Here is a 16,075-nt window from a genome sequence, read left to right as displayed (position 1 = left end):
CTTAAAACTACTAGCTAACTGCTGACAACTGTTAGTTAGATTTACCAAAAAAAACGTTTGTTGAAAATAAAATCTAACTTTATAACATGACAAATTTGACTATTCAGCAAAGTACAGGGGTTAGCAAGAAGATTGTACAAAATTGTATAATCTTTTATGGGGTTTAAATTTTTTGAAAAGAGTATATAATAAAGGCTTTTAATCGTCTTTTTAGAAGTATAGATAACGACAAATCTAAAAAGGAGGTAGCAAATGTAGTTGTCTCCTATTCGTTTATAACTTTAAATTCAAACATAAATACTAGATAATGATATTTACGAGAGTGGAGGTGTCAAAATGTATTACATTGGAATACATTGGACTATCGCTAACATTTTTTTATGTAGTTCTAGATATTCCATCATTAATGATATTTGTAATTTTAAATCAACTTAACAAAATCTATTAGAGGCAATACTAAAAAAGATGCAACTAAATTTTATACAAAGCTTATTTGTTCATGTCCAGAATCCAAATGTATTAAAATTGATGATAGGTTTCAAATGTATTATGTCTCTTGTAGGATATATCATGTCTTACAACACAAGTTGGGTCTAAAACAAAAAAATCTTCGTGCCAACTAAACCAAATATACATCTTTTGTTATGCAAGAAACAACCTAAGTGTTTTATTCTATTCATATAGCTTAATGCAAAAAGCAAACACAACACACTCTTCACTTCAACCTTGTAACACGATTAATAAAACTAACATCAGAAATTAAAAAATCATAAAACCAAGGTTAGGCTAACCAAAAACAATATTTCGTTCACAACTATCAAAGCAAATTTACAAAGAATTAAACGGTTTCTGGTGTTCAAGAGTTCAAAAAATCACTAATAAACAACAAACAACATATATGAGGATAGACCCAAGGTTTTTTTACATTCAGCAACACCTCTTAATAAAGAATTTGCACCCTAAAAAAAAACTCACTGCGGGTTTGAACATTTTGTCAGTTTCGAGTGAAATTTTTACGGTTTTACCCCTGTAAAAAGCTTGCTAAGTTACAAAGCTCCCAATCAACTTGCGCCAAATCAAGAAGCTCAGTCACACCATCTTCAAACATGATCTATGTGCAAACATAACCGCATTTGTCAATCATCAAAAAACAACCACAAATTATATGCAAAAAAAAAAAAAAAAAACATATGCTCACCAAGTGTTTTCTTGTATTGATGTCAAACCGCTTGATCATACCAAAAGTCCTAAAAAAACAACACACAGATCTTTAAAAAACTCCTTTTACTAACAAAAAGGGTATTCACGTCTTTTACACAGACAAGAAAGTACTCCTTTTGGATGGGACTAAAAAGTTCAGTCCAATACATGTCAAACACAGTACAGTCTAATACTGGGAATTTGATAATAGTAAATATTTTATACCTCTCTGAAGCAGGGCGTACTATTCTGACAACTTCCCCTATGCAATTATGAGGTATTCTTATTTCATCAATGGCATTTCTCGAATATGCTATAAACACAAAAATAGGAAAGTTGGAATTTAAGAATCTTTCATACAAATTATAAACAAAATATAAAAATAATTACATGGTGAGTTATATATACAACACTTTGTACCTTGTTGTCCAACACCATTCTTGTAAGCCTTTAGAACAAACAAAAAGCTCAAATTAGTTTTTTAAATGATTATAAAACCATAACACATATTGTTGGATCTTTATATAAAAGAAAAGACATACATACATCTTTCCCACAAAGAACTGCTTTTACTTTTGGAGAATTTATAGCCACCTGACATGCAACAATCTTTAAAGCAGCATCTGAAGAAGGAAATTTTGACTTATTAGGTTTGACTCCCAGTTTCAGTCTACACCCTTTTGCACCACAATGACAATCTTGATCTGCACCAAACTGCACAAACCTGATAATTTTTATTCCATTAATTGTCTGGATAAATAATGTTTTAATTTAAAAATATATTTAATAAAATCATCATACTGGTAATCATAGGTTAATTGTTCCCCCTTCTTTATATCCCGAGTTGCAAAAATCCCGATTCTTGTTTCACCATCAATCATCCTGGAGAAATGGTTTTTGTTATAATTTTTTATTAATGATGAAACTAAGATTAAATAATAGGGGAAAGGAAAACTAAAAGGTAAAAAAACCATTTTTGCATTTCGGTATTTGGAGAACAACTATGATTTATATATCTTGATTGGTTTCCTTTGAATGTAGCATCAATCACCATGTCACGATTAATCTCACACAAATAGAAGTTTGTTTCTCCTTGTCTCTTCATTCTCCATAGCCTTTCCTCACATGTTTTGTCATCAATAACTGCATTTTTTTTTGGGTAAAAAGAAAATAGCCCATATCATTAAAAAAATATATTTGAGAAAACAAACTATACACTGAAAAATAGAAGATAGAATCATAGAAACATACTTTTAACTCAAAGACGTTACCTTCTCCCACATATTCAATAATAAACTCTCCTTGCATGATATTTTCCTCAGCAACAACCCCTGACCCACATTTTTCAGTCTAAGAAAGCACATTAACTTAATAAATTGATAACAATGGCATCACAATGACATCAGCAAAACACATTTAACTTTGTTGTTCAGTAATAATACCTGCACTATCTTCATCTTCTTCATAGGTCGTCTGTGGAATGGTTTATTGAGGCATGAATCATCACATTTACAGTTTGATGAACAGCTTGACAATAGCATCCTGCAACATATAACAGAATATAAATTGAAAAAAAAATGTGTTTATGAAATACTCAATTAGTTCTTAGTTCTTACCCACAGTGGCAATCTCTACCACAAGCAGCAGAAGAACCTGGTGTTGAAGTGCAAGAGCAGAATATTCCATCATCTTCTACTCTTACTCGTTTCTTAACCTTCTTTGTTAGATATATATCTTATATATATGTTAAATCTTTGATTAAAAGAAAGCAGAAGTATGAATATAAAATGTATAATATAATCATTCATACACATTGATATAATGATATTAATCACAACACTTGAAAAGGATACTGCGTTTTATGATGGTATAGTTAGGTTTCCATTTATTCAACCAATCAGGAAGTTCAAATTCGACAGGTTCTCCAATCTCCTTCGTCAGTCTTTCAAACAATTGCCTCATATCACCAGGTTCAGTCTTCTGTAATGATTAACCAATCAACAAAAGCAAAAGAGTCAAATCAGTATACTATCGTCTATAACTGCTGTTACAGCAAAAACACACAGAGATAATCTAATTACACAAAAAAATTCACAGTTCGACCTTCTTCATGGCAGGCATGGCGTACTTGAATATGCAGTTTCGAAATTTTCCTAGACCAAAGAAAGGGCTTGGTATTAGAAGACGTGGAGCTTTCTTATATTGTTGGTGATAATGTTGCTAATCAGTAAAAGGCGAAATCGACGCAAATGGAGTCTCGTGGAAAACTCATTGAAAATTGCAGCGAAATGAGGAATGGTAACATGGCTTTTATACAATGATTCAGATCTAAAACGAATTTATAGACGGAATTATCCTCTTATATTTTCAAAAATTCCAGTCCTATTCCATAACAAACCTCAAGAAAAAACCCTAGCCGTCCGCCACATCGCCGTTGCAAATCCTGATACACGGAGTGAGTGAATGTGGGTGAATTTTTTTAACTGCTTTGAGAAAGAGGGAGGATTGAACGTGGATTAGATAGATAGAGGGGTAATGGGTTTCGGAAACCCTGTTGCCGTCAACGATTGGGGGTTTACTCAATCTCTATATAAAATCCAGAGTGACGGAAAGGACGAAGAATAGAAGAGAGTGGAGACTGGAGTTGAAGAAACTACCGGCGGCAGGGGTTGAACGGAATCGGAGCGGAGTGAGAGAAAGAGAAGTCGATCTAGTAGTTGGGAGTTTGTACGCTCCCACGCAACAGCGTTCGCCGGAAGTGATGCAAGATTAGATTTTGTTGTGTTTGCGTTCTTTCTGCAAATGAAACCGGCTCCACCCGAGTCTTTAACTGGTAATTTCAAGGTCTGACCGATGGTCATTTTGGTCCAACCTGATTCTAATTAAATGCCGTTCGATTTGAAATATTATCAAGAAAATTCATTAAACTAACCAAAAAAAAATAGATGTTTTAATAATAAAAATATTTTTGTAAAAATTTGAAAATAAGACCATCAAATTCAGAATCAGGCCATTTGGATTAGTTAAATTTATTCCGAAGGTCGACGGATGTTGGTAGAAGTTGTTTTTGGAATCTATCGGCGTACATTTCAGATTGACGCTGTGAATTTCAGATGACTGTAGTCAAGACCGTACATGTTAGATTGACATTTTGGACTATGTATTTGTATTCCGAAGCCATTGCACATTCCGATGTGTGTGGATTGTACATTCCAGGCATTCATTCCGAAAACTGAATACTAGTTTTTCCCCTTACATATGTAGTATATTCCATCTTCTGTTCTTTCACTTACAACCACATATTCGTAATTGTGTTTTATAATAGTTTCAAAATGGGTTTCTCATATAGTAATCACCAAGAAAACTTTGTCAGCTAGTATGTTTACTTACATAACCTTAGAAGAACCAACCGTATACTTACACCAACATCATAACAAATGTTGTGTTATGGATTGTTTTCAACATTGTTTTTAGCACTTAGCTATGTGGTAAGCCTAACTTTTTATTTCCAGATTCTTATTGTTTATTTAAATACATTACTTTTATTACAATTACTCGTTTAATTTGGCCAAAAAAATATAGATTTATACATTCATTGTGTGTATGCTGCCTGTCATCTTTATAGGTAGTGTCTTATAAGTGAACTCCTACGCTTAATCTTCATAGCAATTGTTATGGATAGAAAGAACCATACCATTTCTATAACGTTTTGTCTGGGCTGACAACTATGTCAACTCTTGTACCTGGTTCTTGATGAGATTGAAGAAAACTCTCATGGACGCTATGCAAGTAGCGTTCATAATTAACATAGACGATATGATAAATTTTCCCCTAGGTAATGTCTTGATGTGTGGTTAATTATATATATAATTATGATCAAAGTTTTAAATTTATAAAACTTTTATTGCAACTAAAATGTAACACACACTAGGCAGTGTACTTAATCGTGTAGCAGTATAGTTGAGGTAGAACATGTGTCGAACACAAGGGGAACAAGAATGATTTAGATCAAAAAATTCAGTTGTTAATTAAACTATAAACGGTAAAGTAAATGGGAATTTGTTTAAATTTAGTTAAAATAAACTAGATATTAGGTTTAGAGACAAAAGAGATAAGAATGTTTCCATATAGAGTTGATTATGCCTTTCAGTTATGGGTGATTCTAATAGAGTACAATGGATATTAGTAATATTCAATGATGCATATACTAGTAAGTTATCTTTGTGTGATTAACTAACATTATAATTATTAAGACAATCAATATAATGAACATGCAATTAACTATCTAACAGTTATTATTACATTCGTATCATGAGAATATTGATTGAGTCAAATGATCCCAATAGTCATGGTAATCAATTTTATGCATGATATGTCCTAAATTATATATATTAAGGGATATATCATGTACTTTTATGCATGTTGTTAAGGATATACTTAATTGTTATAAATTTGTATTTTGTAGATAAAAAGGACCATGTGATGAAATGAAGGCTAAAAAGGCATATTTTGGATTTAAATTTGTAGCTTGGAGATTAAGTAATGTTACTGATAATTTAAAAGAAAATAATTCCAAATAATTAGAAGATTTCGAAGATATCTTCTGAAATATAAAGATCGCGTCGCGATCAGTTCATCGCGCCGCGAAATAAGTCGGTTACAAAATCCTGTAAATTAAATCTAATTTCGTCAAGAAGATAGAGGGAAAGAGAGAAAGAGAGTGAGAGAGAGAGAGAGAGTAAATTAGTCAATTCTCCAGGAGTTTTTACCAGAGGAAGTCAAAGGAAGGAGAAAGGGTCTTTAGAAACCCTAGTTTCTATCCCTTTGAAGGTTGAAGACTAGCTAAAAGCACTTATTTGAGTATTGGTTTGCTTTTTAGTTTATTGTTTATTTAAGGGCTAAGTCCTCAGTACTTTTTTATAGATGTAGATGATCTAATATGATTATGATATAATTTGTTGAAATGATTTTGATATAAGTTTAATCTATTATGTTTTCTCAAATAACGACCCATGCTTATTAATGTTGATTTTGTTATGTGTATGTAACTATGTGCATGATATAAGATTAGGTTCAGATTATGTATCTTATATCATGTTGTTTTGCTAACATTAGTGACCCAAAACTTCATTAATGAGGTAGGTAATAGGACTAAAGGTCGACCGTATACCTAGGTTAACCATAATAAATTGAGTTAATGTTCATGGTTGATCTGATAATTTGTACAATTTGAGAAGCCGCCATGACCAATGAGACTGATAATACTTGTAACATTCCAAAATCTCAAGCTAAATTTTTCATTTTTAAAATAATATAACATTCATATTAATAAAATTACATTCATGGCAGACCATTTATACACAAACCATTATTCAAAAATCAGATTTATAATGAAGACAATACGGAATCTCGAAACATAAAATTGTTGATCTGTGTGTATAGTCCCGCCTTCGCAATCCGATAAGCACCTGCAAAATATTTAATCCACAACTGTAAGCACAAAGCTTAGTGAGTTCCACAAAATATCACATACAACACAACATAATAATCAATTAAGGGTTATCAGCAACCCTAGTACTATCTGCAATCCTGATTATCACACACAACACACAATATACACAACTATGGGTTATCAGCAACCCTGGGTCAATTGCCCCAGTGTGCAAACAACACACCCTGTGGATTAACATCACACCTCACGGGTTATCCGTGACCCTGGGGACTATCAGTAGTCCAGGAGTTATCAACAACTCAGTTCACATATAACATCAATCAACAAATAAGACCCAACTGGTTATCATGCATATACTACCACACAGGCAAGTATATTGAGAAGACTCACCGGAACTGAGAGTTGAAATCCACTACTATAAGTCCTACAGAATCGCTACACAAACCTCTTAAACCAATCACAAGCTAAACCTCAGACTAAGCTCAACACCTCTCTAAGTTTGACCAAAAGTGAAATCGGTCAAAAAGTCAACAACCAAATTCAACACTCATCATCACTAACAGTTGGTTCTCACATCGTGACCAACCCATAATCACATCGTAGCCAACAACTCAACCCCGATCAAAAACTCAAGATGAAACATCCCAAAAATCATAAGTAAAAATTTTGTTTTTCAGTTAGCCAAAATCGTCAATTATTCATATCAAACCATCATAAGTATGTCAATGTGAAAATAGTTATCAGAGTACAATCCCAAAATTATAAAATACTAGACACGAGGAGATGGGCAGCGATCAGGCCGATCCATTCCCTTTCGAATCGGAAGTACTTGAAACATAAACTTTAACCGTAAGCACATAGATTAATGAGCTCCCCAATATACCACATATCATACAAGCAACAGGCCTCACCCAAAGAGTATAACGAGCCTCGCCCTAACTCGCATAACCATCCCCGCCCAATGAGTTTAATGGGGCTCCCCCTAACTCGCATAACGAGCCCCACCCAATGAGTATGACGAGCCTCACCCTAACTCGCATAACGAGCCCCACCTAATGAGTATGACGGGCCTCACCCTAACTCGCATAACGGGCCCCAACCAACATACAAATCATACAACATAATCTAGTGGGCCGACATTGGTGCCTTCGACCCAAGAATATAGTGAAGAGACTCACCTATCAAACAACGATCATCTATTATCGTACCTACTTCCAAGAGTATAGATGTTATACACCACCTGTACGACCATATAAGGTACCCTCTTAGCTTACCCTCAAAAACTTGGTTTTTACGACAGAGGGTCGCCAACATCGTGGCCAATAGATACCACGCCGTGGGGATCATTAAATGATTTGTGAAACTTCTAGCATCGCCACGTCGTGGGATGCGTTCACCACGACGTGGTCACTCACAAAAATTCCAAAATAGATTAAAATTAAGTACCTCCAAGAATCTGGATGTTACAAATCTCCCCCACATGAATCAAAATTCGTCCTCGAAGTCTGCTACTGCAAACATCTCTGGGTAATGCTCCCTCATCTCCTCTTTTGGCTCCCATGTCCACTATGAACCCTTGCAATGTTGCCATTTCACCTTCACCAAGCTCACAACCTTGTTACGCAAAGTCTTTGTTTTCCTATCGAGGATGGCAATCGGTCTCTCTATAGAATTCAAACGATCGTCCACCAGAATGTCCTCCAAAGGAACCACTACGAAATCATCAACTAAACACTTACGCAACCGAGAGACGTAAAAAGTATTGTAGATCCGACTCAGCTCCTCGGGTAGATCCAAACGATATGCAACCATGTCCACCCGTGAAACCACCCTGAAAGGTCTAATATACATGGGCCCCAACTTGCCTATCTTTCTGAAATGGATGACACCCTTCCAAGGCGACACCTTCAGGAGTATCATATCCCCGACCTGAAACTCCAAACCTGATTGGCGTCAATCGGAATAACTCTTATGTTGGCTCTGCACGGTCTGTAATCCCCCATGCACCTGTTGGATCAACTCGGTAGTCCGGAGCACCACCTTTATGCTACCCATAACCCGTTGACCGACCTCACCCAAACAAATTGGGTTCCAACACTTTCTCCCGTAGAGCATCTCAAAAGGAGGTCGAAGAGGCCCAAGACTCAGGATTCGCGTTTGGGAGGCCATCAGGTTCGGTCCATTATGCTAAGTGTGGGAGGACTCTTGAGGGAGGTTGTTAAGAGACAAAAATGGGATGTTTTAGTTGTGGTTAGATGGGTCATTTCAGTAGGTATTTCCCTTATGGACCGGGTCCGACGTGTTTTCACTACAATTAGGTGGGCCATAAAATGAGTGGAGCAATGAGGTCACCTGCTCTAGATACTTTGAGGATCACAAATGGTCGTGAGGGCAGGGCGGAATCCCCAGCAATGAGGAGTTGAGCATTGCAGTTTCAGTCAGGGGAGGCCACAGTTTCATCAGATGCTATCGTGGGTATGTTATCTTTTGTTTCCTTGTGCGTTATTATTTATATATGTGTTTTTAAATCATATGCTTGTATGTGTAAGACATTATCTTCAATTTAGTTTCTCTATAATTGTCTGGTTAGTAGTATCAAGGGTCGTTATATGACATTTTGTAAGCCCAGAGTTATGACTAATGAGTGGGGCACATCTTATTGGGTTGGATTTAGATTATTAGGCATTTTTTGTGGGCCATTAGTGGATGCGAATTGGGTTACTCTTGGAAGATCAGTAGTCGAATTAGCGTGATTAGTTCAACAATGGGTAAGAGTAAGTAGTAGTGCAAGTTCGTTTGATTAATAGAATTCAAGATAGTTGTGGGGTGTAAGGGATTGACCAGGATTCGAGTACAAGAGAGTTGTCGCTGAATTGACATTCTCGGGACGTGAGGGTAGTCCTCGCATCAGAAGCTTTAAGGAAAATGTACCATGGAAGTTGGTTGTCCCCTCTTGGGACAATGAAGTCATAGTCCAAAAGTGTTTGCATCGCTTAGTATGGATGACAATTGTGTATGGAAGGACTCTTGGGTCTGATCGCTATCGTTAATAAGGAAGGAGCGGTAATGGGTGGATGATGAGGATGGTTGCATGGGTTTGCTAAGACGATAGAATTGTCAAAGAAAGTTCGAAATTATATCAGTTGACGATGTTTAGAATGCATGAATCCTTCGACAAGTGAGTTGTTGGATTAATGACTTGTCAGTACCGGTAGAAAGGGATTCATCTTTCATTGCCCTTGGTGAGGTTGGTAGAGCATATTTAAAACCAAGTGGGGAGAACCATTTGGATTTCCAGGGATAGATTCAGGTGCGAAACTATGAGGAGTTCCACATCATAGTCGAGAGGAAAACCAGTTCAAGTGGCAGTCTGGATTGTGGTAGCAAAAGGTTGGGGGTTCATAAACTTTCAACAATAGGGTGGCACATTTATAGTGATACATAGCAGATATGTGGTTGGATCCAGGTTGAGGTTTATGTTAGAGCCTCTCTGCCTGTTCTTGTATGATGAAGGCTTTGGGGTTCGAAGCATGACCCGAACACCTGATTCGGGTACATTCGATGTGGTTTTGACCTGTGTTTGATTGTGGGGTGGTATGGTAGATGGAGAGCAAGACCATTAGTCGGGCTCATTGTTGATATGGGGTGTATGTATGTATGTATGTATGTATGTATGTATGTATGTATGTATGTATGTGTAAGTCCCTAATCTGCCTGTGTATCAGTCAGATCCGTTTGATGGTGCGGAATCCCAATCAAACGGATGATGTCAAATAAAATAGAAGAGAAGGAGAAAAAGTAGATGATGAATCTCAATGTATTAGTGAATAGAATGATGATCCGGATACAAGAGATTCACACACACATAAAAGCTCCCGTTTCTCTCCTCTCTGGCCGTAAACTCCTTAGGGTTCATCAATCTCTACTCCTCACCCTAACACCTCTATTTATACTAGGGAACATGGGCCGGAAACAAATGGGCAGTAAATGAGTTTACGGCCGTAAACTCAACCGTAAACTAGACCATAAATTCATAAAATATTACACAAAAATACAACTGCCCAGAAAAGTAAAGTATAAACCATATTTTGACCCAACAGTATGTATGTATGTATGTATGTATGTATGTATGTACGTAGGTATGTGTGTGTCCCATGAGCATATACAACAGGTTTTCCTAAACTCCATTAGAACTTTGCATCTTTACCGATGCCCTACCTTACGAATATATGCCCTACCAAGCATGTATGAAACTTCCTAGACCATCCTTCTAGGATTCCTTTCCACTTCTCTCTACTATTAGTTGAGGAAGAACTTCTACCAGCATTAATTAATTATCGGACGAACACGTCTACATGCTGCTAAAATCAAACTGTAACACCCATAAAATTTGAGCCAAATTAAAACATTGTATCTCATTCAAAAACCATTAGGTTCATACATCTTGTTTTCAAAATAGTTTAAACATCAGAGTATCGCCCATAACCATATCACATAAATCATAAAAAATGAAGAGCGGTACGATCACGCCTTCGCCTTGTCACGATCTCGAGAAGTACCTGAAACAATACACTGAACTGTAAGCCCGAAAGTTTATTGAGTTGCCCCCAAAATACCAACCACACATAAACATACTCCTAACATATCACAAATAGAACAGCCATGCACATCGAGTCTACTATGTGTCTGGTCCGCCCGCACCGGGCCTTCAGTCCACCTGGTCCACCCTCCGAGTCTAGCCATGTACATAGAGTCTATAGTGTGATTGGTCCGCCCGCACCGGGCCTTCTATGCACCTGGTCCACTCTCTGAGTCTACAGTATGACTGGTCCGCCCACACCGGGCCTTCAGTCGGCATGGTCCACTCTCCGAGCCTTAGCATGTCTGGTCCGCCCTGAGTATGTTGGCCTACAGCACAAAGCAGGACCCACCTCAACCCAACCCCCGTGAAACAACCGTGTGCACATACAACAATTAATCACATAACAAATCCTTAACCAGACAAACAGTCTAACAGATCACATAGCATATCAACATCCTAACCAGGATTCCGACCTAACCGGTCACTGGCATAACATTACCCTATATACCGAGTATCGACCTTAACCAGGTCACTAACATAGCGTTACCCTAAATACCAGGATGCAGATCTAGTAGAGCAATAACATAACAAACAATACCTGGATTTCCATCCGATAAAGGGTCGGCCTTGGTGCCGTAGACCCTTGATATAGTGAGGATAACTCACCTGCAATTTCCGACTGAAGAGATGAGACCAAGCTGCTCCGACCACCGACACGAACTCCACCACAGAACACTACCAAAGAACCAATTCCATAAATACCAAAATTACCAAAATACCCTTGGAAATCAAACTGGTCAACTCTTGGTCAAATTCAAAGTCCTCAGTCAAAGCCAACCTTCCTGGTTGACTCTACTCGCCAAGTTAGCCTGTCGACTCGTCGAGTTCCTATACTCAGGAAACTCCCACAACACGACTCAACTCGCCGAGTCGCCCCAAGACTCGTCGAGTTGAACGATCTCGGAATTCCATCCTAACCAACTCACTGAGTCGCCAACTGACTCACTAATCCAAAGCTTTAACCAAAAGAGGTTGGTTTCTGCGACCAGACTCGCCGAGTCCAAGAACAAACTCGTCGAGTCCAAGGCAATCTTCAACAGACTCGCCGAGTTGTTCTTCCAACTCGCCGAGTCCATGCACATGTTCATACAACTCGTCGAGTACACACATGTGACTCTCCGAGTCTCTTCAGTTCTCAAACCATACAGAGGCTTTTCGAGCCATGCAGGGGCTCCAATCCATAGATCCACTCTTCTACAGCCTAACCTTCACATAAAGTTGCAAACTTTACGTGAAACCAAGGAGATATAGGCCCAAAACACACCAGGGCTTGGGTTTTAGACAAAGGGGCTTCACCAACAACTTAATGACTGAAACTTTATGACATTATGGACCATCACAAGCCTAGATCTGAAGTAGCAACCTCAGATCTAAGCCTCTAACTCGAAATAGCTCTTAATCATACCAAAAATGCCCCAAATCTCACATGATAATAGATCTAGATGCAAAAGATCCCAAGCAACAGATTATTACCTCCAATATAAGCTCCAATTGAAGTAGATCCCGGATCTACACCCCTCCTTTGTAGCAAACCTCTTGATCTCCAAGCCCCTTTCCACCAAAATCACTTATCAAGGCTCCAAATTGCTTCCAAGGGCTCTCACTCACTATTTAGGGTTTCTGGATCTCAAAAGGGTAGCAAAGAGGCTAGGGTGGGTTATAATGTGCTTTATATAGTACACAACCCCCAGGATTAAGGTTTTCTCTCTTCAGCACCAACTCGTCGAGTCCAAGCCGCCGACTCGGCGAGTTGGCCACTTAAACCGCGATAGAATCCCGCTCCGACTCGGCGAGTAAGTGGACCTACTCGTCGAGTCCCTTTCCTAAATTTACACTTTTGGCCCTTCATTGAACATTATAAATTTGGGGTGTTACACAAACAGTCTGTCGACTGAAAAATATGACACCACAATGGTTAGACTCATACGAGAGCTGAGAAATAGTACCAAATCAAGCAATCTAACTATTCAATCATGGGATCATGTAACCTAACATATTTTTCAAATAGCTAAGTAGTATCATTATAGGTTCTAAACAACAATCAACAAGTAAATCCCTAGGTTACAAGGCATCTAATTTATCAGAAATATTCTAACGTGCAATTCCTAAAAGACTTCTTTTAGTATTCTTTCCACTTCACCCTACTATTTGTCGAGGAAAACTTCTACCAATATTAGCTAATTACTACACGAATACGATTACATGCTTCTAAAACTAAATAGACTGTTGATTGAAAGATCCGACACTACAACGATTAGACTCATACGAGAGCTACACAATAACGCCAAATCAAGCAACCTAAAACTATTTAATTTTGGGAGGATGCAACCTAACGTACTTGTCGAATAACTAATTAATATCAATATATGTTCTAAGCGGCGAATAACAAGCAATTCTCTAACTTACATACTAGCATGCATATCTAACATTTCACATATCAACAAACATAACAATATGGGTATTTTGGGAATCATTTTCCTTTCTGATCTTTGGATGACTATACGGATCACATTTTTTTTGTGTTATTCTTTTAATGAAAAGATTTATTAAGATATTCATATCCTCGGTTTGAGTCTAGAATTACAAGTGTTCTTTCAGTTCGCTCAAACCAGGGCTCTGATACCAACTTGTGACGTCCCATTTTTCAACCAATTTTTTATTTGTTTAATAATATATTCAATTACGTCATAGTATAATGCGGAAACATGATTGCGAATGAGCGTGTGTACAGTTAAACCTTGCTTTTCTCATGAAAAAATGGAGTGCCTGAAAAACATTTGTAAAAAATGGGTATGCACTAGGCTTAGTGAGTATCCAAAAATATCATATATCACAATACATATACATGCATATATCGAGTATCTAGGCTCATAATCACTTAAGTTGCTATTCCCATTTTCTAGGCTTACAATCGCTTAAGTTGATATTACCATCACCTCGTCTTTTGAGTGTCTTGGCTCACAATCGCTTACGTTGTTATTGCCCTTTTCTAGGCTCACAATCACTTAAGCTGATATTGCTATAAACTCACCCCTTTGCTTTCAACATAAAGTTGGTCCGCTACCTCAACTCTCCTCATAACATATCAATACATATATGGAAAACTAGATAAACAGTCCACAAACCGGAAACTAGCTAAACTAATCTGATTGCCTAACATCATACTATAAACACCTCCAACTAACTTAAGCATAATAACATTAGGCCCAAATATACTATACTACCAGCATATTCTAGTGGTTCTTATATTCTAACATACATGTATGAATATTGTAGTACACAGTATAGTGAGGTAACTCACATGGACAATTACTCGGAAGATTGACAGTTATCTGGGCGATTCTACTGGCGACTCAACTGGCAAATAGTGAGTCAAACAAGTATTAACCTATATACTTTATCCTATTAATTTACATGATGATCTGGTAGTGTAAACTAGACCCCTCACTAATCCCAATAAATACCTAAAGTTCTATCAAATAAGGACCAGTCAGGTCGAACAGTCGGGAGGCAATATCATTTCGACATACAGCCTTTCTGAAATCCAACAACCAAGTCAATGTGACAATTCTAGACACCGCTCCCGTAAGTAGATCAATCAACATTATAAATTGGATTACTGATAAATCTTATTTATATATTCATAACAACGCCTATGAATATAAATATAAGTTACACTTAAAGCATAATAAGTATAGCCTAACCTCTTTCAAAGAAAATAATAAGTATAGCCTAACTTCCAGAGAGTTCCTAATGAAACCAAAAGATTGTATTGGCAGAACCTTGATACCGAGAACTTTTATCTACCCGGCTTACTGCCTTAGAGCTTCATTAATGCAGTCGGGAATTTAGAGAGAAAAGGTCAAGAGACACGTAGGAGTTCTAAAGAGGTTATGGAGGAAAAGGATGAAGGAAATGAATGAAATATGTTTCCTATTTATAGCTGATTTTGGTATGCACGCTGCGCACATTGTCGAGTGCGCGTCGCGCAATTGGTCGGGGGTGCTAACGTTGCTCCATGAAGAAAGTGACACTTGTCATGATTTGGGTAGTCTGTCAGTGCACGCCGCACATCTGGTTTGTGCGCGCGGCTGCGCACAAAGATTTATAATTTCTTAAAATTCCATATATTCTCCGTACGAGCTCCGTTTTTTATGGGTTTTATATCCACATGTAGCTATCTACTAGATCTACAACTTTTTGTTTAGACTCCGTTGGCTAATTTTGATTTTATTTTTAAAGCTATATTTTAACATGCTTAGACTGTTAAAGCTCATATAAAAATCATATGAATTTCGTTCTCGACTGACTTTATATGGACATAATCATATGGATGAGAACTTCAACTCTCGTTTAGATTGTTTTTCCTAACAATTGACCAATCTCTATTTCAGTTTATGTTCCATATACTGCTATGCTAAAACTTCTAATAAACATAAATTATTCTTATGAAGTCAGATTTGGACGCTCTCTATACACACGCTCTTGGTTTTGCGATTACTACGACTTATGTCAAGACTATTTATCCTAAATAGTCCTTTATTAAAACCGTCTATTTACATGGCTAGTCGATCATACTGTAAAGCGAAAATGGGGTGTTAGAACACCAGTTGGGTTGATACAGACCTGGGGTTGATACAGAGCCATTGGGTTGAAACAAACACGTTATTGTTATGTATGGTTATTTTATGTTGTATGTGATATGTTGGGGAACTAAACAAGATTTGGTTTACAGTTGGGGATTAAATGTTTTTCATGTACTTCATCAATTCGTGAGAAGG

The 16,075-nt window shown here is 37.2% G+C and overlaps 1 protein-coding gene across 3 annotated transcripts; it reads right to left on the bottom strand.

Moving 5' to 3' along the window:
* Positions 1-781: 781 nt before the first annotated feature.
* On the bottom strand, positions 782-4,027 carry LOC145087030 (histone-lysine N-methyltransferase ASHH3-like). Of its 3 annotated transcripts, none has more exons than XM_079024925.1 (13): positions 3,599-4,025; positions 3,304-3,353; positions 3,054-3,180; positions 2,817-2,934; positions 2,643-2,742; positions 2,472-2,550; positions 2,172-2,343; positions 2,002-2,082; positions 1,747-1,924; positions 1,621-1,648; positions 1,426-1,513; positions 1,199-1,247; positions 782-1,111 (listed from the first exon to the last, which is right to left on the bottom strand). In XM_079024925.1, exons 2-13 carry the CDS (start codon positions 3,319-3,321, stop codon positions 1,022-1,024), a joined length of 1,128 nt encoding a protein of 375 aa, XP_078881051.1. In that variant the 5' UTR covers positions 3,322-3,353; positions 3,599-4,025; the 3' UTR covers positions 782-1,021. The 3 variants fall into 3 exon arrangements, 2 of the variants coding, with proteins under 2 accessions (XP_078881051.1, XP_078881052.1); XM_079024926.1 differs by having other exon boundaries at positions 3,858-4,025; XR_013700708.1 differs by having other exon boundaries at positions 1,024-1,111; positions 1,743-1,924; positions 3,304-4,027.
* Between the last annotated feature and the right edge of the window lie 12,048 nt (positions 4,028-16,075).

This window comes from Lactuca serriola, chromosome 2 (assembly GCF_051521515.1).
Source record: "Lactuca serriola cultivar US96UC23 chromosome 2, Lser_US96UC23_V15, whole genome shotgun sequence".
NCBI classification, from domain to species: Eukaryota; Viridiplantae; Streptophyta; class Magnoliopsida; order Asterales; family Asteraceae; genus Lactuca; species Lactuca serriola.
This window is presented reverse-complemented; position numbering and strand designations above follow the sequence as displayed.